Source organism: Orycteropus afer, unplaced genomic scaffold, assembly GCF_000298275.1.
Source record: "Orycteropus afer afer isolate SDZICR_OR568_19922 unplaced genomic scaffold, OryAfe1.0 scaffold00026, whole genome shotgun sequence".
In the NCBI taxonomy this organism is placed as follows: domain Eukaryota; kingdom Metazoa; phylum Chordata; class Mammalia; order Tubulidentata; family Orycteropodidae; genus Orycteropus; species Orycteropus afer.
This window is the reverse complement of record NW_006921613.1, coordinates 220,006-244,508: the sequence shown is the minus strand read 5'-3', so window position 1 is coordinate 244,508 and position 24,503 is coordinate 220,006. Positions and strand designations below refer to the sequence as shown.

Genomic DNA, 24,503 nt, shown 5'->3' with positions numbered 1-24,503 from the left:
GATTTAGCATCGTGGCAGGATATAAGATCAACATCCAAAAATCAGTTGGATTCCTCTACACCAGCAAAAAGATTGCTGAAAAAGAAATAAGGAAACCAATACCATTTATAATAGCTACCAAAAAAATAAAATACTTGGGAATAAATCTTACCAGGGACACAAAATACCTATACAAAGAAAAGTATAGAAAAAACTACTTCAAGAAACCATAAGAGATCTACATAAATGGAAAAACATCCCATGCTCGTGGATAGGAAGATTGAATATTGTGAAAATGCAAAGCAATCTATAAGTCAGTGCAATCCCAATCCAGATCCTGTCAACATTTTTTAAGGATATGGAAAAACCAATCACTAACTTTAAATGGAAAGGAAAGAGACGTTGGATAAGCAAAGCACTATTCAAGAAGAACAAAGCAGGAGTTCTCACACTGCCGGATCTCAAAACCTACTACACAGCCACAGTAGTCAAAACTGCCTGGTATTGATATAATGACAGACACATGGACCAATGGAATAGAATTGAGAACCCAGAAATAGATCCATTTTTCTATGGTCAGCTGATCTTTGACAAAGGTCCCAAATCCATTAAATGGGGAAGAGAATGTTTGTTTAATAAATGGTGCTGGCAAAACTGGATATCCATTTGCAGAAAAATGGAACAGGATCTGTACCTCACACCACACACAAAAACTAACTCCAGATGGATCAAAGACTCAAATGTGAAACCTAAAACTATGAAGTTCCTCAAGCAAAAACTAGGCACAAATTTAGGGGCCCTAATATATGACATAAATAGACTATCAAGCATAACCCAAAATGCACAAACAGCAGAAGAGAAACTAGATAAATGGGACCTTCTAAAAATTAAATTTTTATGTGCTTCCAAAAACTTCTCCAAAACAGTCAAAAGAGAACCTACGTATTTGGAAAAAAAATATTTGGCAATGACATATCTGACAAGGGACTTATCTCTAGAATTTATAGAAAACCACAACACCTCAACAACAAAAAGACAAATAATCCAATTTAAAATGGGCAGAAGACATGAATAGACACTTCACAAAGAAGGATAATCAGGTGGCCAACAAACATGAATAAATGCTCATGATCATTAGCTATTAGAAAGATGCAAATCAGAACAACAGTGAGATACCATCTTGCCTTAGCACTAGTAGCAAATTCAACAAGACAGAAAATAACAAATTCTGGCAAGGATGTGGAGAGATTGGGACTTTCATACACTGCTGGTGGGAATGTAAAATGATACAACCACTGCAGAAAGCAGTATGGTGATTCCTTAAAAAGTTGGAATTAGAAATACCGTTTGACCCAGCCATTCCATTAATAGGTATATATCCTAAAGAAGTGAGAATCATGACAAGAACAGACATGTGAACACTCATCTTCATCACATTATTTACAATAGCCAAAAGATGAAAACAACCTAGATGTCCATCAACTGAGGAATGGATAACCAAACTGTGGTACATACACACAATGGAATACTGTGCAACCCTAAAGAATAACGTAGAATCTGCAAAACACTGCATAACATGGATGAACTTGGAGGACATTATGCTGAGTGAAATAAGTCAGTCACAGAAGGACAAATATTGTATTTGTCTGTTATTATAAAAGTCAAGGAAAGGTTTATATATGGAAGGAAATTTTCTTTGTTGGTTACCAGGGATTGGAGGGGAGGGTAGAGGAACACTATTAGATAGGTAGAGATAAGTATTGATTTGGGTGAAGAGAAGGGCAACGTACCAAATGTGGGTGATTGACATGGTGGCATTAAGGAAGAGGAAGACAGAGAGAAGTACATGGGAGGTACAGACAACAAAGATGAACCCTTTTGTACATATAGTACTGCGTTGCCAGTGAAGGCAAACATGGGTATATGGGTGGACAGGCTGAACTATTAGGTATGTCTATGAAGTGGGGAATGTACCCAAGATCCTGTATAGGGTTGGCAGACAATGGTCCTATTTGTATGATCTGTAAGAATTCCCAGGTGTATAGTAGAGCTGACAAGGGGCAAGGTTGTAGTCAATTCTTGATTACAGCCAGCTACCCAGAGGGCCCGAGTAGTTGAACTGGTGGGCTCGGGACCATAGTCGCAGGGGACATCAAGCTTAATTGGCATTATGTACTACACAAAACATTGTTCTACCTCCTACTTTATCCAGTCGCGACTGGGATCTTAAAAGCTTACAAGCAGCCATCTAGATGCAATGATGGGTCACTCCTGTCCGGAGCAAAGAAGAAAGAAGAAAACCAAAGATTCATGGAAACAATTAGTCCTAGTGAGTGGTAAACCATGCGATCCACAGTCTATATGACTATGATACCAGAAGAATTAAATGGTGCCTGTCTACCACTGTCAACCACTCGGAGGGTGATCTATATAGGTGATCCTGGATAAAGAGGGAAAACAATATGGAACAAAACTCAAAATCATTTGGAAAACAAAAAAGGGGTCCAGCTTTGCTGGTCTGATAGCACCTGGTGGAACCCCTGAGACTATAGCCCTTAGCAGTCCTTTGGGTCCGAAATTGAATCCACACCTGTGGCTTCCAGCCAAGCAAAAGACATGCATATGAGTTGAACATTTACCTGAGGTAGATACACTCCTTGGAGAGAACAATCATGGGAGAAAGAGGGCTGTTAGTGCACAGGTAGACAGCTTAGAGGACAGGAGTGCATGGAGGGATGGACACAGGGAAGAGGTAACTATCAGGAGGACCTGGGAGGGGAGCTGTTGCATTGGGGTAAATTGTAGTCAGTGTCATGAGACAAAGTATATGTGAACTGCTGTATGGAAAGTGAATTTGCTCTATAAATTTTCACCCAAATCACAATTTTAAAATAATAATAATAATACACAGATAAGTTTGGGGAGTTTTTGGCTCTTAAACATACTCATGTAAACACCACCACAATGAATTAAAGAATATTTTCATCACCCCCAGACAGATCCTTTGTACTTCTTTCCAATCAATATATCCCCTTCTCAGAACTACTGTTCTGATTACCTTTTCTTGAATTTCATATAAATGGAATTATATAGGTTATATTATTTTGTGACATCTGTTTTGAGTTTTTTCTTGATCAGTCAGTCTTGTTAACAATTCGTTAATCTTTTTTTTTTTTTTTTTGAGGTAAATGCAAACAAAAATGCAACATAGCAAAATTTATGGGATGCAGGTAAAGGGGAAGTTTATGGCTGTGAATGTCTACATTAAAGAAGATAAGGGAGATGGTTGAACAATATGATGGACGTTAATTAATGTCACATGATGAACATAATTAATGATAGCTGGGCTGTCACTAAGGAGCTCTGGTGGCGCAGTGCCTAAGGCATCTGATTGCTAACCAGAAGGTTAGCCATTAAACCCACCAGCTGCTCTGAAGAAGGAAGATATGGCAGTCTTCTTCCATTAAGATTTACCACCTCAGAAATCCTATGGGTGTCACTATCAATCAGCACTGACTTGATGGCAGTGAGTTTGGTTTTTGGTTTGGTTTAGGGCTGTCACTGAATTGTATATGTGAAGACTGTTGAAATGTCACATGTTTGTTACATACATACCACAATAAAATAAATTACTAAACAAAGACAAAACATCTCAGATCAACAACCTAACTTTTCAACTTAAGGATAGAAAAAGAAACGCAAACTAAATCCAAAGCAAGGAAAAAGAAGGAAATGATAAGGATTGTTGTTGTTGTTGTTGTTATGTGCCGTCGAGTCGGACCTGACTCATAGCGACCCCTCTGTGGGTTTCCTAGGCAGTATCACTACGGAAGTAGATTGCCCCATCTTCCTTCCGAGGAGTGGCTGGTGGGTTTGAACCACCAGCCTTCTGGTTAGCAGTCAGGTGCCTTAGGCATTATGCTACCAGAGCTCCCATAATAAGGATTAGATTCTTATTATTATCAATGAAATAGAGAATAGAAAAATCACAGAAACCAAAAGCTAGTTCTTTGGAAAAGCACAACAAAATTGACAAATGTTTAGACTGGCCAGTAAAAAGAGAGAGTGAGCACAAGAGAGATTATTCAAATTACTAAAATCCGAAGTAAAAGAAGAGACACTACTACTAACCTTACAGAAGTGAAAATAATTATAAGGAAATAATAGGAACTAAGTTGGGTAACTTAGGTGAAATAGACAAATTTCTAGAAAGACATGAACTACCAAAACTGACTAAAGAAGAAATGGAAAATCTAAATAGACTTACAATAAGCCAAGTGATTGAATTAGCCATGTAAAAACCCCCAACAGGAAAAATCCAGCAGCATTTGACTTCACTGGTGAAGTCTACCAAATATTTGTTATTGTTGGGTGTTGTTAAGTCTATTCTGACTTATAGTGACCCCATGAGACAGAGTAGAACTGCCCCATAGCATTTCCCTGGCTATATAATCTTTATAAAAGCAGATCATCAGGTTTTTCTCCTGTGGAGCTCCTGGGTATGTTCAAACCACCAACCTTTCTGTCAGCAGCCAAACACTTAACCATTTGAACCAGGAGGGCTCCTTTACCAAACATTCAAATATAAATTAATACCAATTCTTCACAAACTCTTCCAAAAATTAGAAGACAAGGGAGCACTTTCCAATTCATTCTATGAGACCAATACTACCTTGATACAAAAACCAGAAAAAAAAAAGAGGAAAAATACAAACCAGTATCTTATGACTGTAGATGCAAAAATTCTCAATTAAATATTAGTAATCATATCCAGCAAAATACAGTGTTATATAAAATGACCAAGTAGAATTTATCCTAGGAATGCAAGATTGATTATGTTGCTGTTGTTAGTTGCCATTGAATTTCTTCCAACTCATAGTGAACCTATGTAAAACAGAACAAAACTGTGCTTGGTCCTACACCATCCTTACAGTCATTGCTGTTTGAGACCACTGTTGCAGCCACTGTGTCAAGCCATCTCTTTGAAGGTCTTCCTCGTTTTCATTGACCCTCTCTCTACCTTACCAAACATGATGTCCTTCTCCAGGGACTGGTACCTCTTGATAACATGTCCAGAGTACATAAGATAAAGTCTAACCCTCCTACCTTCTAAGGAGTGTTATGGCTGTACTTCCAAAACAGGCTCATTCTTCTGGTAGTCCGTGGTATATTCACTATTCTTTGCAAACACCACAATTAAAATGCATTAATTCTTCTTAGTCTTCCTTATTCATTGTCCAGTATTCACGTGCATATGAGGTGATTGAAAATACTGAGGTCCTCAAAGTGACATCTTTGCTTTTAAGAACTGTAAAGAGGTCCTTTGCAGCAGATTTGCCCACTGCAATACATCATTTGATTTCTTGATTGCTGCTTCTATGGGCATTGATTGTGGATCCAAGTAAAATGAAATCCTCGAGAACTTCAGTCTTTTCTCCATTTATCATGATGTTGCTTATTGGTCTAGTTGTGAGGATTTTTGTTTTCTTTATATTGATCTCAGTAAATGCTTCAAGTCATCATCACTTTCAGCAAGCAAGGTTGTGTCATCTGCATATTGTAGCTTGTTAATGAGCCTAGCTCCAATTCTGATGCAGTGTTCATATAGTTCAGGTTCTCAGATTATTTGCTCAGCATACAGATTGAATAAGTATGGTGAAAGGCAATAACCCTGATGCATACCTTTCTTGATGTTAAACCACGCAGTATTCCCTTGCTCTGTTTGAACAACTGCTTCTTGGTCTATGTACAGGTAGCTCAGGAGCACAATTAAGAGTTCTGGAATTCCCATTCTTCACAGTGTTATCTGCATGTGACATCAGTGATACTGTTTGGCAATTTCCACATTCTTCTGAATCACCCCCTCCTTGGAATGGGCACAATGGATAGCCTCCGAAGAAATTAGGCCAAATTAAAATGAAAAGTATAGTTGCAGATGGCATGATATTCTATTTAGAAAATTCTTGTTGATCACTGGGTGCTCCTTTTCTGGTGGGTAGTGCTGCATGGAGACATACTGTTTGCCATCCAGTCAATTCTGACTCAAAGTGACCCCATTGTGTTTCCAAGGCTGTAAATCTTTACAGAAACAGATCACCTCTTCTTCCTCCCGCAGAGCAGCTGTTGGGTTTGAACCGTGACCATTTGGTTAGCAGCCAAATGCCTTACCCATTACGCCACCAGAGCGCCTTAGAAGTATGCATAAACACCCTAAAATCTCTGTGTGAGGGGCCTTCGGTGCTTCAGAGATAGAATTCTCGCCTTCTATGCCAGAGACCCTGTCTGATTCCCAACAGTGCACCTCATGCACAGCCACCACCCATCTGTTAGTGGAGGCTAACATGTTGCTGAGATGCTGCACAGGTTTCATCAGACTTTCAGACTAAGACCAGGAAGAAGGCCTGGTGATCTCCTTCTGAAAATCGGCAAATGACAACTCTGTGGATCACAATCGTTTGATCCACACCCAGCACGGGGATGACAGGAGTGGGCAGTGTTTTGTTCTGCTGTGCATGGGGTCTTCACAACAGCAGCTATCAACAACCACCTCTGCTTTGGCCTTCATTAATCTTTTTGAAGATAAAAATTTTGGTTTTATTTTCTCTCTTCTGTTTTCTGTTTCACCAAATTCTTCTTATATTCTTTTGTCTACTTTAGTTTTACTTTAGCTCCTTTTTTTAGTTTTTTAAGCTTCTTAAGGTGAAAGCTTAGGTTATTGATTTTAAACCTTCTTTTCTAACACAAGTATTTAAAGCTAAAATTTCCCTCAAAGTGTTGCTTTAGTTGTATCCTACAACTAATTTTTTTCATTACCCTATCATTAAGTATACATTTTTTAAAATTTTTTTATTGGAGTATAAGTGACATAAATAAACTATACATGTTTAAAGCAAAACAACCGCCAAAATAATAATGAATATATCCATCACTCCAAAAAGTTTCTGTGTGTCCTGCTGTAATCCATACTCTTCACCCACCCCCATTCCCAGGCAACTAGTTTGCATTTTGTAGAATTATATATATATATGAAATCAAACCTCCCATTTTTGTGTGATTTCTTTCCCTCAACATAATTGAGATCTATTCAGTTTATTGTGTGTGACAATGGTTAATTTCATTTCACTCATAGTATGGAGTCCTGGTAGTGTAGTGGTTAAAGCACTCAGCTGCTAGAAAAGGTTAGCAGTTCAAACTACCAGCTGCTGCATGAAAAAAAGATGAGGCAGTCTGTTTCCATAAATATTTACAGCATTGGAATCCCTATGAGACAGTTCTCCTGTCCTACAGGGTCACTGTGAGTTGAAATTGACAGCAAAACATGAATATACCAGAATTTGCCCACCCATTGGCCTACTGGATTGTTTCCAGTTTGAGGCTTTAACAAAGCTGTCATGAACATTCATGCATAAGTCCTTGTGTGGACATATGCTTTCATATCTCTTGGTTAAATACCTAGGAGTCAGTGTCTAGTTTGTGTTAGATATATGTTTAACTGGGACCTCTGGTGGCATGGTGCCTAAGACATTTTGACTGCTAACCAGAAAGCTGTTGGTTCAAACCCACCAGCCACTCATCAGAAGGGAAGTTGGGCAATCTACTCCCATATTGATACCACCTCAGAAACCCAAGGAGCAGTCACTATGAGTCGGATCTAACTCAATGGCAGTGTGTTGCATTTGCATTGCATATATGTTTTAACTGCCAAACTGTTTTTCAAACTGTTGGTACCAATTTAAGTTCCCACAAGCAAGTATTTTAGCTGTTCTACATCCCCACAAATATTTGATATGTTCTTGTTAGGTGCCATCGAGTCGTCTCTGACTCATAGCAACTCTATACACAGCAGAACGAAACACTGCCCTGTCCCGCACCAGCTCCGCAATCCTTGCTAAACTTGAGCCCATTGCCACAATCACTGTGTCAGTCCATCTCGTTGAGGGCCTTCCCCTCTTTCGTCAACCCTCCACCTTACCAAGGATGACATCCTTCTCCAGGGAATGGTCCCTTTTGATAACATGATCAAAGTAAGTGAGACGAAGTCTGGCCATTCTCGCTTCCAAGGATCATTCCGGCTGTACATCCTCCAGGACAGATTTGTTAGTTCTTTTAGCAGTCCATGCCACTTTCAACATTCTTTACCAGCACCACAACATCAATTCTTCTTCAGTCTTCTTTATTCATTGTCCAGCTCTCACATGCATATGAGGCTATTGAAAATATCATGGCTTGTGTCAGGCTCACCTTAGTCTTCAAGGAGACATCTTTGCTCCTCAGCACTTGAAAGATGTCCTTTGCAGCTGACTTGCCCAGTGCTATATGTTGTCTGATGTCCCAACCGTTGCTTCCATTGGCGTTGATCATAGAACCAAGCAATGTGAAGTCTTAGACACTTCAATCTCTTCTCCATTTATTGTGATGCTGCTTATAGGTCCAGTTGTGGAATTTTTGTTTTCTTTATATTGAGATGTAATCCATATTGCAGACTGTAGTCTTCAGTCTTCATCAGTAAGTGCTTCAAGTCATCCTCACTTTCAGCAAGCAAAGTTGTGTCGTCAGCATATTGCAGGTTGTTAATGGTTCTTTCTCCAATTTTGATGCCACGTTCTTCTTCATGTAGTCCAGCTTCTCAGATTATTTGCTCAGCATATAGATTGAATAAGTATGGTGAAAGGATACAACCCTGACACAATCCCTTCTTGATTTTAAACCATGCAGTGTCCCCTTGTTCTGTTCAAACAACAGCTTCCTTGTCTATATACAAGTTCCTCATGTGTACAATTAAGTGTTCTGGAATTCCCATTCTTCTCAATGTTATCCACAGTTTGTTATGATACACACAATCAAATGCTTTTGCATAGTCAATAAAACACAAGTAAACATCTTTCTGGTATTCTTTGCCTTGAGCCAAGATCCAGTTGACATCAGCAATGATACCCCTTGTTCCACGTCCTCTTCTGGATCCAGCCTGCACCTCTGGAAGTTCTCTTGTCAATACACAGCTGCAACCGTTTTTGATTTATCTTCAGTTAGAATTTACTTATGTGCAATATTAATGATATTGTTTGATAATATCCACATTCTGTGGGATCACCTTTCTTTGGGATGGGAACAAATACAGATCTCTTCCAGTCAGTTGGCCAGGTAGCTGTCTTTTGGCATAACCAAGTGAGTGCCTCCAGCGGGGCATCTTTTTGTTGAAACATCTCAATGGGTATTCCGTCAATTCCTAGAGCCTTGTTCTTTGCCACTTCCTTCAGTGCAGCTTCGACTTCTTCCTTCAGTATCATTGGTTCTTGATCATATGTCACCTCCTGAAATGCATGAAGATCGACCAGTTCTTTTTGGCCCAGTGATTCTGTGTATTCCTTCTATCTTCTTTTGATGTTTCCTGCATCATTCAGTATTTTGCCCATAGAATTTTTCAGTATTGCAACTCGAGGCTAGAATTTTTTCCTCAGTTCTTTCAGCTTGAGAAATGCCAAGCATGGTCTTCCCTTACAGTTTTCTAACTCCAGGTTTCTGCACATTTCATTATAGTAATTGGCTTTGCCTGCTCAAGCTGCTCTTTGAAATCTTCTGTTGAGCTCTTTTATCTTGTCATTTCTTCCATTTGCTTTAGCTACTCTCCACTCAAGGACAAGTTTCAGAGTCTCTTCTGACATCCATTTTGGTCTTTTCTCGTCTTTTTAATGACTTCTTCCTTTCTTCATGGATGATGCTCTTGATGTCATCCCACAGTTCTTCTGGTTTTCTGTCACTGGTGTTCAGTGCATCAAATCTATTCTTTAGATGGTCTCTAAATACTTGATATAGTCTATCTTAAATTTGAACTGTTCTATTGAGTGCATAATAGTATTTATGTAGTTTTAATTTCATTTCCTTAACAATTAATGAAAGAAGCATTGGTTAAGTCTTCCACTAAAAAATGAAAGGTCTGCATTTCCAACCCACCCAACAGTTCCATGGGTGGAAAAAACAAACAATAACTGGTGATCTGCTCTTGTAAAGATTATAGCCCAGAAAACCCTATGGGACATTTCTACTCTGTTCTATAGGATCACTCTAAGTCAAAATTGATGGGCACATAACAACAGTTAGTGATATTGAGCATCTTTTCACAAGCTTGTTTGTGATCTTCATATATTCTTTGGTGAAATGTCTGTAAAAATCTTTTGTTCAGTAAAAGAAATTTAATGGACTTTAGTTTTTAGAAAAATTTTAGATTTACAGAGAAATTATAAAGCTGTATAAAGAATTTCTATAAGTTCTGTACCTTCCCTATGATTACCAGTAATATCTACCTTAGTATGGTATATTTGTTGTAATTATTTTTGACACATTTGATTCAGACTATATTCAGTTTTCTTTAGTTTTTACCTCATTTTGTTCATTTTTAAAATTGGATTGTCTGTCTTATTATTAGAAATGAGTTGTAACATATCCTAGCTACAAGTCTTTGGTCGGATATGTTTTGCAAATATTTTATCCCAGTCTGTAGCTTGCTTTTTATTTTTGTAACACTGACTTTTGAAGTGTAAAATTTAAAATTTTGTTGCAGTCCAATTTATAGGTAATTTTTCCCTTTCTATTTGTCCTATTTAAAAATTCTTTGTCAAACCTACTATCACTAAGATATTTTCTTATAGAAGTTGCATGGCTGTAGCTTTTAAGGTGTAGTTGAGTTTTTATATATGATGTAATGATCAAGTCTCATATTTTTGCATGTGTTCCAGGATTTGGTTAAAAGATTATTTTTTCACATTTGAATTACTGACTTCTGATATGGATGATCATGTTGTCTATGAATAAAAAAAGTTTTACTTTTTCCTTTTCCATCTGAGTGCCTAGTATTTCTTTATGGAACCTTATTGCACTGGGTGGAACCTTATTGTACTGGGTCAAACCTTCAGTACAATGATGGATGGATGTACTGAGAGTGGATATCCTTGTCTTTTTCTCAATAATAGAGGAAAATAATTCAGTCTTTTGCCATTAAATATGATGTTACCTCTAGGTATTGTCCTTCTTCCCCTTGAGGAAGTTCCCTTCTGTTCCTACTTTGCTGAGAGATTTTATCAGTAATAGATGTTGGATGTGTCAAATATTTTTTATTGAGAGGTTAATTTTCTTTTTCAATCTGTTAACCTGAATTATATCAATTGATTTTCAAATGTTAAAGCCCACTTGGTGGTGGTATGTCATTATTCTTTTTATATATTGTTGGGTTAGATTTCCTAACATTATGATTTTTTGTATCTGTTTTCACATGGCAATTTTAATCAATAGTTTCTTTGCAAGATATTTTTTTCATTTTGGATCAAGGTAATGCTCCGTTAAATGAATTGGTTCACTGTTCACAACTTTCTGGAAAAGTTTCTGTAGAATTGATATTATTTCTTCTTTAAATGTTTGGTAGAATTCACAAGTGAGGCCATCTGAGTCTGAAGTTTTTTGTGGAAAGATTTTAACTTCAATTGTTAATAGATATAGAGGTATTCAGCTTATCTGTATCTTCTTGTGTATTTTGGTTAGTTGGGACTTTCAAGGAATCTATCCATTTCATCTGTGTCAAATTTACTAGCATAAAGTTTTTAATACTGTTCCCATATTTTCCTTTGCATAGCTGTAGGATATGCACTACACCACCACAGCTCCTTGCTTTACTATATACATGGATGTTTTCAAAGCACATACAAATACATATATAGAAATATCACCTGGCAAACCTATATATGGTTGTGGGTATAGTCATGCTTGCCTATCCATACCAGGTCATCTTGACTGTCTACCTGTGTATCTATTTGTAGATTAATGTTTGTTATTACTGATAACGCAGCATTGTGTATGTAATAGTATTTACCTTTTTGTTTGTTGCCTTTCCCTTCACTCAATATGTGTTTCTAATCTAGTTAGTGATTTTCCCTTCCCCTCCAGCCCAACCATGAAAGAGTATTTCTTTGCATGTATAAACATTTCCTTGACTTTTATAATAGATTCATATAATATCTGCCCTTTTGTGATGGACTTATTTCACTCACCCTCTCTTCCAGGTTCATCCATGTCATTAGGTGTTTCATGGATTTGTTATTCTTTAACGTTGCATAGTTAGTATTCTGTGTATGTAACATAGTTTATCCATTTGTGGTGATTAAGTTTTTGTGTCAACTTGGCTAGGTGTGGTTGAGTGGCCGGGCAGCTGGATGTAGTATTCCCCATGATGAGACTGGCAATCAACTCCATGGTGGAATCTACGGTGAGAAGCTGAGTAGCTGCCTTTGGCTTTGTGGTCTTCTTCCCGTATATAAGAAACACCTTTGGGAGTGGTCTCTGGCTTATGGCATGCTTGAACCCTGTATGTAGCCATGTTGTTCAGCAGCCTGACATGCTCTGCCGATCTTGGGACTTAAAATGGACTTAAATTAATGGCCTGCTGTGTGGTTTGGTAACATTGGGATTGTGCCATTTTACTTGTGGACCTTGGGCAGTAGCTGCCTGAGTGAAGAGATGCTTCTAGCTTCAGTGGGCCGGCAGCAAGAGGCAGAACTGAAGCCCAAGGTAAAGGGGCTTTCACATAGCCCCTAGAGCCTGGCACTTGGAACTCAGACTTCTAGCCTCCCAAACTGGAAGAGAATAAACTCCTATTTGTTCAAGCCATCCCATTGGTGGTATATTCTTGTCAGAGAATAACTAGAACAGAATATGGTACTGAGAGTGGGGTGCTGCTGACAGATACCTAAAATGTGGAAACAGCAGTGAAGTGCATCCTTGACCCAAGACACTGGCAGAGAGACCCTGGCATGTGGCATGACAGATGGCAGCAGCAGAGCCAAGAGACTGGCAGAGAGAGACCAGCATGTGAGACAGCAGTAGCAGAACCCAGAGACCAGCATGAGACGGCAACAGCCTTACCAGCCCACAGAGGAGAAAGCTGGATGCCACGTGCAGGCGGCTTCCTGGCAGAGTGGGTTGTAACTGGTAGAAGAGAACTGCATGAAATGGAGTAGGAGGTTGGCTGACCCATGGAGCAAGAAAGCTGAGTGCTTCTGAGGCAGGAAGATTTCCTGCACAGTGGGTTGCCTTCAGCATTAATCGGCAGAAGCAGAGACCAAGGAAACAGGAAGCAGAGCTGCCTCAGCCTCAGGGGTGGGACCATGGCCTTTGGGGGTGGAACCACCACAGCCCCCTAGGTTTCAAAGAGCCAGACCTTCACCAACTTGGTTCTGGAGTGTGGGGCTGCTCATTCATGTGAGCCAATGGGATGTTGTCATAGCTGCTGCCCAAGAGTGAGGGGGCAGGGCTGCCATGCCCAAGAGGTAGAGGAACAGGGCCCACCAGGCCAAGGGGGTGAGGTCACCACTCAGGAACTAGGGGACTGGAGTCACCCTGTGAAGAGATCTGTACAGATACCACCCACTGATGATCTGTACAGGTGCCAAGTTGACAAGGGGTGGAATTGTGGTAGTTAAGTTTGTGTGTCAACTTGGCTAGGCCTGGTTGAGTGTCTGGGCAGCTGGATGTAGTATTCCTCATGATGAGACTGGCAATCAACTCCACAGTGGAATCTATTGTGAGCAGCTGATTTTTCCAAATAACTTTCTTACTTATTTTTAATTTAATACCATTGTGGGCAGAGAATGCATTTGGTATTATTTGAATCATTGTACCTTTATGGAGACTTGCTTTATGGCCCAGAATATGGTTTAAATTGGTCATGTTTCATGTATCCTTGAAAGGATTATATATTCTGTAATCATTGAATAGTGTTAGGTCAAGTTGTTTGATAGTGTTGTTCAAGTCTTCTGTATCTTTACATATATTTTTGTCTACTTGTTAGATTAGGAAAGGAGTACTGATCTCTAACATTGTAGATTTGTCTGTTTCACCTTTCAGCTCTATCAGTTTTTGAATCATGTATTTCAAAGCTCTGCTATTTGTTGTTGTTGTTGTTGTTGTTATGTGCCATCGAGTCAGACCCAACTCATAGCAACCCCTCCTTGGGTTTCCGAGGCAGTATCACTATGGAAGTAGATTGCCCCAATGTTCAGTTATGTCATTTTTCTCTTGATTAATTAACTCCTTTATTATTATGACATAACTTTCTTTATTCCTGGTAATATTCTTTTTCTGATATGTGCATCATCTGATATTAAACAACTATAGCTTCTTTTTAAAAAATTAGTGTTAGCATTGGTATACCTTTTTCCATCTTTTCACTTTTAATCCCTTTTGTCTTTGTATTTAAAATGAGTTTACTGTAGACAACATATAATTGAGTTTGTTTTTTTAATCCAATCTGATAATCTCTGACTTTTTAATTTGGGTGTTAGGCCATTTATGGTTAATGTTATTAATACAATTGGATTTAAGTTTATTATCTTGCTGTATTATCTTTTATTTGTCCCATCTGTTCTTTCTTCTCCCACTCTTCTTTTCTTGCCTTCTTTTGAATTTGATATTTCATGATTCCGTTTTTTCTATATTGGCTCATTATCTATACCTCTTTCTGTATACAACTTTTAGTGTTTATCATACATATCTTTAACTTACTACAGTCTACCTTCAAGAATTATAGCAGTTTATGAATAATGTAATAACCTTATAACAGCATATTTCCATTTCACTGTTCCCAGCACTTTTGCTACTGTTGTCATACATTTTACTTCACATATACAAACTCCACATTTACATTATCATTTTTTTATCTTTAAAGACTGAATTATCTTTTAAAGAGATTTTCTATAAAAAATCATTTTACATCTTTTTACATATTTTTTCTTTCTTTTTTTCATGTGTGTAAATTCAGATTACTTGCTTGTATAGTATTCTTTCTACCTGAAAGAATTCCTTTAACATTTTTGGAAGTACAATCATTTTTGTTGACCTGTCTTAAAGTTCACCAGTTCTTCTTCTGTGATGTCCAAATTGCTGCAAAGCTCATCCAGTTAATTTTTATAAACATTACAAACTTGGTCCCCTTGCCCTGAACAATGGCAGAAATTTTTGTTCAGCTTTTTCTTGGTTTCTTGGAGTCTTACTCTGCACACAGAATTTAGGTGTGGGGCAAATAGTTGAGGGACATACATATGCAGATGTTGAGGTTCCCCCTCCTTTCCAGGATTTCTTACCTGGAAATTTCCAACCATTCTGAAAGCCCTGCCCTCTAACTCCTCAGCTCAATAAAACTGCTACTTTTTGCTTGATAATGAGCTTTGGTGGTACAGTGCCAAAGGCATCTGACTACTAACCAGAAGGCTGGCACTTCAAACCCACCAGCCATTCTGCGTAAAGAAGATGGGGCAAGCTATTTCTGTAACGATTTACTACCTCAGAAACCCAATGGGGTTGCTATGAGTTGGAATCGACCCAGTGGCAGTGAGTTTGGCAGTGAGCCCATGAATTGGGAAGTGCACTCAGAGGTGAAGCCAGCTATATGCACATCTTAACCAGTGTGCTTTCCTACTGTCAAGAATCATATCCCCTCTAGTTTCTGCTTACTATTCATTATTTATTTATGCCTTCAAATATATTTTTCAACTGTCCAGAGTTTGTATTGTCAGGAGAGTTGGTTCAATACAGTGTACTCTGCCATTGCTGGGAACTAGAACTGAATTAACTTATTTTTAAAACATTTTTTAAAATGAGAGATACCTGAGCATGATTAAAACCTATCAAAATTTTAATAATTGATTAATGCAAAGAAATTTTTATCTACAAAAATTTTGTTTGAGTTTTAAAAATAATTTTTGTAATTTTTCCATCAAAAGACTGCATATTCAAGGAAGAAAATAGAGTATTTTTTTTTCCCTTTTGTAGGATATAGCAAATGACGTACAGAAAAAAATTGAATCCTTGAAATCAGAAAACAAGAAATTAGAAAAACAGAAAGGAGAATTAATGCTAGGGTTCAAGAAGCAATTAAAATTAATTGATGTTTTAAAAAGGCAGAAGGTGAGTATACACTAAAAAAATCATATATATTATGTGGACTGTTTTACTAAAATATTGAGTATTTTTACTTTAGGCATTTAATTTTTATTTTGGGATCTTTATTTTTCAATATAAAATACATTATATATGTAAAATATAAGATTTATATATAATGTGCCATCAAGCAAATTTTTATTTTCAGTGTAAGTTAATTTTTAATATGGAAAATGGGAGTGGAAATGCAACATAGGTCCTGCCCAACTAAAGAAAGTACCATATAAGAATGAGTATTGCCTTAGGAGATTGTTTACCTCTTAAAACCTTGAAGATATTCCAAACCTCTATTGTTCACTGCTCTATACGTGGGACACATGTTGAGAAGATAAGAATTTATGGTTCTGCCACTTTCCCTTTTTGTAAAGGCCAGGTATTATACTATTACGGAATTATTCTCTTAACAGGAAGGTTCAGTACCACTGATAGATATATAGGCTTTTATAGTCTGGCCTATGAATTCAATTACCCTTTCAAATACCATGTTTATTGGAATTAGAGAGTACAGTTCTACAACAGAACTTACTTATCATGTGAATAGCATATTATAGACACACACTCACACACATACTTCCGGTTGTTTTGTGGTCTACTCTTAATACTAAATTAGAAAATATTTTTTGTTACAGATGCATATTGAAGCTGCCAAGATGCTGTCTTTCACTGAAGAGGAATTTATGAAGGCACTAGAATGGGGAAATTCATAAATGATCTACATCTCTAGAAGATAACTGATAGTGTGTTATGGGTATCACTTTCTTAAACTTGAAAAAATTGTAATGGGTTGAATTATTTTGATTCTTTGTAATTAATGACAATATTTGATAATGAAATCAAAATAATTTCAGAGATTTCCTTATTTAGAGTTGGAGCATACAAAACTATATTTGGAAAAGGAAATATTTAATAAAATAAAGCAAAAAGAATTTAACTTTTTAATTATCTTTCTTATGACCTACTCTCCTTTTTCTTTTATGCTTTCACAACTGCACTTGAATATATAAAATAAATTTAAGTTTTGGAGAGTCAGCTCTAGTTCATAAATGACAGTTTATCTGAGAGAAATTCTATTTTAAGTTCTTATTGATGATTAAGCACATTTGGTAATAAAGTGTTATGGAGTATTGCACTCTCTTTTCTTTTCTCATGAAGGTACACAGAAAAAGATGCTTTAAAACCAAGTCAAGGATATAAAATTCCCAAAGAAAACATAGTAATATAAAGAAAGGACAGTCTACTTTGGGCTAGAGTATCTTCTCTATTAGTCAAGGTGAAGATAATGTCTTGAGAAACAGGGATGCAGAAAAAACTCTGAACAGTGGGAGTGGTATGAAGAAGTAAGTGTCTTGAGTATGGCTTATAATTTGTTTTCTCATGTATGTTTATGTATTATATATGATAAAGGAGCTCTGGTAGCATAGTGCCTAAGGCATTTGATGCTAACCAGAAGGCTGGCAGTTCAAACCCACCAGCCACTCCTCAGAAGGAAGATTGGGCAATCTACTTCCATAACGATACCGCCTCAGCAACCCAAGGAGGGATCACTATGAGTCACATCGGACTCGATGGCAGTGAGTTTGGTTTGGTTTTTTATATGTGATAAAGCAAATTACAAGTATGTATATTTGTGTGTGTGTGTGTGTGTATATATATATATTGTTGTTGTTGTTGTTAAGTGCCGTCGAGTCGTTTCCGACTCATAGCGACCCCATGCACAGCAGAACGAAACACTGCCTGATCCTGCGCCAGCCCCACAATCCCTGCTATACTTGATCCCATCATCGCAGCCACTGTATCAATCCATCTCGTTGAAGGCCTCCCCCTCTTTCGTCGACCCTCCACCCTACCAAGCATGACATCCTTCTCCAGGGAATGGTCCCTTCTTACAACATGACCAAAATAGGTGAGACGAAGTCTGGCCATTCTTGCTTCCAAGGAGCATTCCGGCTGCACTTCCTCCAGGACAGATCTGTTAGTTCTTTTAGCAGTCCATGGTACTTTCAGCATTCTCCGCCAGCACCACAACTCAAAAGCATCAACTCTTCTTCGGTCTTCCTTATTCATTGTCCAGCTCTCACATGCATACGAGGCGATTGGAAATATCATGGCTTGTGTCAGGCGCACCTTAGTCCTCAAGGAGATATCCTTGCTCCTCAGCACCTGAAACAGTTCCTTCGCAGTTGACTTTCCCAATGCTATACATTCTCTAATGTCCTGACTGCTGCTTCCGTTGGCATCGATTGTAGAACCAAGCAACGTGAATTCTTTGACAACCTCAATTTCTCTCCATTTATTGTGATGCTGCTCATAGGTCCAGTTGTGAGGATTTTTGTTTTCTTTATGTTGAGATGTAATCCATACTGCAGACTGTATTCTTCAACCTTCATCAGTAGGTGCCTTAAGTCATCCTCACTTTCAGCAAGAAATATATATATATATAAATACACAAATATATATACATACATACACAAATATACACACATACACATATGGCATGAAGTCCATCTGATGGTGCAGTGCTTAAGTGCTTGGCTGCTAGGCATAAAGATGGTGGTTCAAACCAACCAGTTGCTGTGTGGAAGAAAGATGTGGCCGTCTGCTTCCTTAAAGATTTACAGCCTTGGAAACCCTATGGGGCAGTACTACTCTGTTGTATAGGGTTGTTGAGTTGGAAATGACTCAATGGCAACATGTATATATTGCATAATGTATAATATAATGTCAAATTTAGACCAGATTATCAGTACAAAAATAATATAGTTTGACTAAATGAAATTACAGAGCTCTGGTAGCATAGTGCCTAAGGCACTTGATTGCTAACCAGAAGGCTGGCTGTTCAAACCCACCACCCACTCCTTGGAAGGAAGATGGGGCAATCTACTTCCGTAGTGATAGTGATACTGCCTTGGAAACCCAAGGAGGGGTCACTATGAGTCGGGTCCAACTCGACGGCACACAACAACAACAAATGAAATTACTTTTTCTGTTACAAAACTTATTCAGCAATATTTTTAATATTAAAAATGTATTCTTACAGATAACTGTTTACAAATTATGAGATAGTGATATTTTAGGCCAAGTCACCAAATTGTAAAACCAAAGTTACACTGACATCTAGTGGTAACATACAAAACAATCTTGGTTTTACCAAAGTTCGATGATCTCACTTTTCTTCACAAACTTCACTTCTTTTCTGATATGCTTTCCTAAACTCTTCACCAAGCATATCAATATCATCCTCTTTTTTAAATACTCCCTAAAAGAAAAATATTTTGTTGGTTACTTTTGAATGCTAGAACATTTCAACTAAGTGTTTTAAGACTAGCAAACTCATAGAACATAAGGTTAATAAAGTTATCCCAAAAATAATGAAAAATATTAAAAAAAACTAACAGAATTTTAAAATAAAAAAGAACCATCAACATTTTCTAAATATTATGACTTTAATGTAATAAACATTTTTAGACCAACTTGATTTCTTGATTTGCCAACTTCAGTGGAGGCACTGTCATAGGAATATTACTCCTGCTTGGATTGACTAGATGGGAGGGAATTTATCCAATACTGTAGCCCACCTTTGTCTTGAAACAGCTCTATCATAAGATATGAGCAAGGCCAGGGCTGGAGGGACTGAGCTTTGGAAGATTCATGCATGAGATGGCTACAAATGCCTCAGTTTTGGAGTTAAGCCATTTAAGCAAGCCTTTGAAATTCTTCACTCTATTTTCTTCCTTTATACAGCAAAAGACTCTTTAAAATAAGACTTTATTTATTTAAGTATTTATTATTTTTCTATCTAAAGAATCTAAATACTTCTGGTCATTTGGGATCATTAAGGCCCTCCTACTTTCTCCACAATTATTTCTCCTCAAAATACTGAAACCTCTAGACTCTCCCAGGATTTATAGTCTATTTTATGAAATGTATCAATTATATATTGCTTTTCATATAAACACATCATTTCATATTCAGGAATCCCGTCTAACCAATTAGACTATAAGGTTCTTGTGGACAGGCAATAACTACTCATATATTTCCATTTTCTGTGGGCTTACTTAGCACTGGACCATACACAAAATATGTACTTCATTCTTCTGACTGAATAAAATATCAAATGGCATGCCCTTCATATTTAAAGAATAGTGATTTTATTTGTAACCTTGGGAAACTCAATTATTTTATAGTCACAATGTGTCTCAAATACACATGAACATTTGCTATCTGGAAGTACTTGTGAAAACCAAGATTGCCTCAAAACAAACAAACTCATTGCTATGGAGTCAATCCTAACTAACAGCAACCCCCACTGGGTTTCTGAGGTGGTAAATCTTCATGGAAGTAGATTGCTCCATTGTCCTTCCTTGGAGCAGCTGGTGGGTTTGAACCATCAACCTTCTGATTAGCAGTCAAATGCCTTAGGCACTATGCCACTAGATCGCCTTAAGGTTTCCTAATACCTAGTAATAACAACTTCTTACTACAGAGCAGATCTCAGTTTGAACTTGGACTCAGTTCAAATGTGTATTTGTTACTGGTGTTACCAATTACATTTTCATATATATTATCATCTTTGGCATACAACACATCACAGTGGCTCTAGGATAGTTTAGTTTTATTTTATACTAATGCTGAACAGGGAGGGAAAAAAACTCTAAAATTTAAATTTAAAAAATCTTGCTCATACTTCTAAGGATGTGCCAAGACCAATGCTGTCATTTTAGAGACATTTGAATGGGCCCAGAGCAGATGAAAGTATTTAGGTTAAGGTTCCAATGCTCTTTAGTAACGGGGTAAGAAGTGAGCGAAACCTGGGTCCTCTGAAATCCTAAAATCCTAATTTTTTTCACTCTCAGGAGTTAGGAATATTACACTTTTCAAGTCTCACTTACTTTAGGGAGATATCCTAGTAATTTTGTAGCATGTTCTTTGAGAAGTTTTAGTCTTTCTTCTTCAATTATTGTGTTAATACAACCTTGTCTTCTTTGTTGTAATTGCCATTCTTCCAGCTCACGTTCCTGGGAAGTAAATAAAACTTTATTGATTTTCACAAAATACACGACTCTTAAGAACATTTCAAATAAAACTATTTGCACAGTGAATTCTATGACAAAATTGATGAACTATTTATAGTGGTAGTTTAAAAGTGACTATCAGCTGCCACTGAGTAAATTCCAACTCATGGTGACCCAATGAATGGTACAGTAGAACTATGTATGTTCCACAGGGTTTTCAATGGCTGATGTTTTGGAAGGTGGTCACCAGGCCTTTCTTCCAAGGTGAACATGGGCAGATTCAAACCTCCAACCTTTTGGTTAGCAGGCAGGTGTGTTAACCATTTGCACCACCAGAGAGGACTCCTTCAAAAAACACTAGATGGGTAGATAATACATATCTTTCTTTTACCTTCACTATTCTTTTAAAGTTATAAGAAAATTATGTGATTGGGATTTTAGGGAGGGAAATACATATTTTCAGAACAAAGTCTTCATTACCATGTACTATGTTCTAAGAGTGATTTTCTAATCCAACAAATATTTTTTGTTGTTGTTTTTATGTACCGTGGAGTTGGACCCGACACATAGCGACCCCTCCATGGGTTTCCAAGGCAGTATCACTACGGAAGTAGATTGCCCCATCTTCCTTCCGAGGAGTGGCTGGTGGGTTTGAACTGCCAGCCTTCTGGTTAGCAGTCAAGTGCCTTAGGCACTATGCTACCAGAGTGCCCAACAAATATTTATGGAATGCTTATCATATGCCAGGTGATAAAGATAGCCTACAATGTAAGACAAAATGTTTGTGAAAAAAGCAGAATAGGGATATCTAATGGATAAATATTTTCACAAACGTATTATATATGAAACCTGTATTTAGCAAAAGTAACAATAAAAGTTCTAGTAAGATAGCCAGTATTTCTCAGGAAAGAGTTCTGAATCATCTTTAGATAACTACATTAAAGTTCTGTCTTTCACTCACTGCTGCAGAGTCCAATCCAACTCATAGCAACCCCTCCTTGGGTTTCTGAGGCAGTATCACTACAAAAGTAGATTACTCAACCTTTCTTCTGAGGAGTGGCTGGTGGGTTTGAACCACCAGCCTTCTGGTTAGCAGTCAAATGCTTTAGGCACTTCGCCACCAGAGCTCCTTTGGTGCCTTTAGTGACATTAATTAAAAAAAAAAAAAAGGACTTAAAAGCACTCATGGAATTGTATCCAAATAAGCCTGCCCATACACCAAACCAAATTTGTTGATGTCATGTTGATTCAGACACAGAGCGACCTCATATGTTACAGAGCAGAATTGCTCCGTAGGGTTCAAACCCACCAGCCACTTCTTGGAAGGAAGGCTGGGCAATCTACTTCCATAGTGATACCAGCTCAGAAACCCAAGGAGGGGTCGCTGTAAGTCAGGTCTGACTCGACGGCACATAACAACAACAACAATCTTTATGGAGCAGTAGTGCTGGTGGTGCAGTGACTAAGGCAATAGACTGCTAACTAAAAGTCAGCAGATTGAATCTATCAGCCTATCCATGAGAAAAAGAAGTCAGTCTGTTACGGTAAAGATGTACAGCCTATGGAACCTATGGGGCAGATCTACTCTGTCCTATAAGGTCACTATGAGTCTGAATCAACTTGATGACAGTGGGTAATCTTTATGGAAGCAGAATGCCAGAGCTTTCTTTTAGAACACCGCTGGATAGGTTCCTACCACTAACTCTTACGTTAGTAATCAAGTGTAAAATGTTTGGCCACCCAGAGACTTTCCAAGCCTGCCTGCCAAGAGCTTAGCAAATAAACCTATTAGATAGAAAAGGAAACGAAAGGCACTGAAATAGTAATGCAGGCCCGACAAGACAACCTTAAAGTAATAGTAATGCTGAGCTTCTTGAAATAATTAGTTTGCTGAAGTTACAATTTCTTCACACCACTCCCAAACACATATAAGCCATAAAGGAGAATATTTGTTATTAGGTTCTATAGGGGAGTTCTGGTAGCGTAGTGCCTAAGGCATTTGACTGCTAACCAGAAGGCTGGCGGTTCAAACCCAGAAGGAAGGGTGGGCAATCTACTTCTGTAGTGATACCACATCAGAAACCCAAGGAGGAGTTGCTGTGAGTCGGGTCTGACTTGATGGCACATAACAACAACATATAACCTAGTAACTCTTCAAAGCTGCTAGATGAAGATGAAGAAGGATAGTATGTTAGAGTCAGATCCAAAGCCATTTAAAACTAGAATTACTTCGCATGAGAATATTTTTGTCTACTCTCCTATTAGACGTAATTTTTTATATTAAGGTGAAATTCATGTAACAAAATGAACTATATTAAAGTGTACATTTCACAATGCTGTACTACTACTAACTCTAGTTCCAAAATATATTCATCACCTCATTAAAATTAAAAAAAAAAAAAAACACTGCATAGCCATTAAACAATCACTTTCTACTCCTCACTATAGCCCAGCCCCTGGCAATCACCAGTTTGCTTTCTGTCCCATTCCACATATTTCCATTCTGGATTTACCATTCTAGATATTTCATATAACTGGAATCATACAATATATGACCTTTTGTGCCTGACTTCTTTCAGTTAGCATAATTTTTCAATGTTTAACCATGTTGTTGCATTCCTTTTTATGGCTGAGTAATATTCCTTTGTGTGTGTATATATGTGTGTGTGTGTGTGTGTATAAAACATACCTTGTTTATCCATTAATCATTTAATGGACATTTGAGTTGTTTCTGTCCTTTAGCTACTGCAGATAGTGCTGCTCTGAACATTCAACTGCTCTGAACATTCATGTACAAATATCTATTTAAGTTCTGGCTTTTGTTTCTTTTGCATATACAGGCAGCCCTCAAGTTATGAATGTCCAATTTTTGTACAACCCATAGTTATGAACCAATGCCTGTAAAGATTATTATGTTAAAAATTTGAGGTACATACAATGGTTCATAATAGTAAATGGTGCTACATTGTGGCATGTATCCAAACATTATTACTGTTGTTAGGTGCTGACAAGTCAGCTCCGACTAATAATACCCCATGTACAAAAGAAAGAGACATTGCCAGGTCCTGTGCCATCCTCACAATCCTTGATATACTTAAGCCCATCACTGTAGCCACTGTGTTGATCCATTTTTTTTTAATTTTTATTGTGATTTGAGTGAAAATTTACAGAGCAAATTCGCTTTCCATACAGCACCTTACATATACTATCTCATGACATTGACTACAATTTCGCACAATGTAACAGCTCCCCATCCACTTCCTCCTCATAGTTACCTCTTCCCTGTGTCCTTCCCTCCATGCACTCCTGCCCCCCGAGCTGTCTCCCTGTGCATACACAGCCCTACTATCCTCCCATGATTGATCTCTCCAAGGAGTGTATCTAGCTAATGTAAATGTTCACCTCATATGCCTGTCTTCTGTTTGGCTGGAAGCCACCAGAGTGGGTTCAATTCCAGACCTGAAGGGCAGCTAGGGGCCATAGTCTCAGTGGTTCCACCAGGCTCTATCAGACCAGCAAACTGGTCCCTTT

General features: G+C 37.8%; 2 protein-coding genes across 2 annotated transcripts in view; one reads left to right on the top strand and one right to left on the bottom strand.

Moving 5' to 3' along the window:
- The window catches only part of TEX9 (testis expressed 9), a 66,889-nt gene extending 50,222 nt beyond the window's left edge, over positions 1-16,667 (top strand). Inside the window, exons 11-12 of the mRNA XM_007935135.2 lie at positions 15,793-15,927; positions 16,590-16,667. Coding sequence (XP_007933326.1) covers positions 15,793-15,927; positions 16,590-16,667 — 213 coding nt within the window. The remainder of the gene's footprint in view (positions 1-15,792; positions 15,928-16,589) is intronic.
- A 2,456-nt stretch (positions 16,668-19,123) lies between these two features.
- The window catches only part of MNS1 (meiosis specific nuclear structural 1), a 74,869-nt gene continuing 69,489 nt past the window's right edge, over positions 19,124-24,503 (bottom strand). The window contains exons 10-11 of the mRNA XM_007935132.2: positions 20,850-20,975; positions 19,124-19,216 (exon numbers count right to left, since the gene is read on the bottom strand). Coding sequence (XP_007933323.2) covers positions 19,124-19,216; positions 20,850-20,975 — 219 coding nt within the window. The remainder of the gene's footprint in view (positions 19,217-20,849; positions 20,976-24,503) is intronic.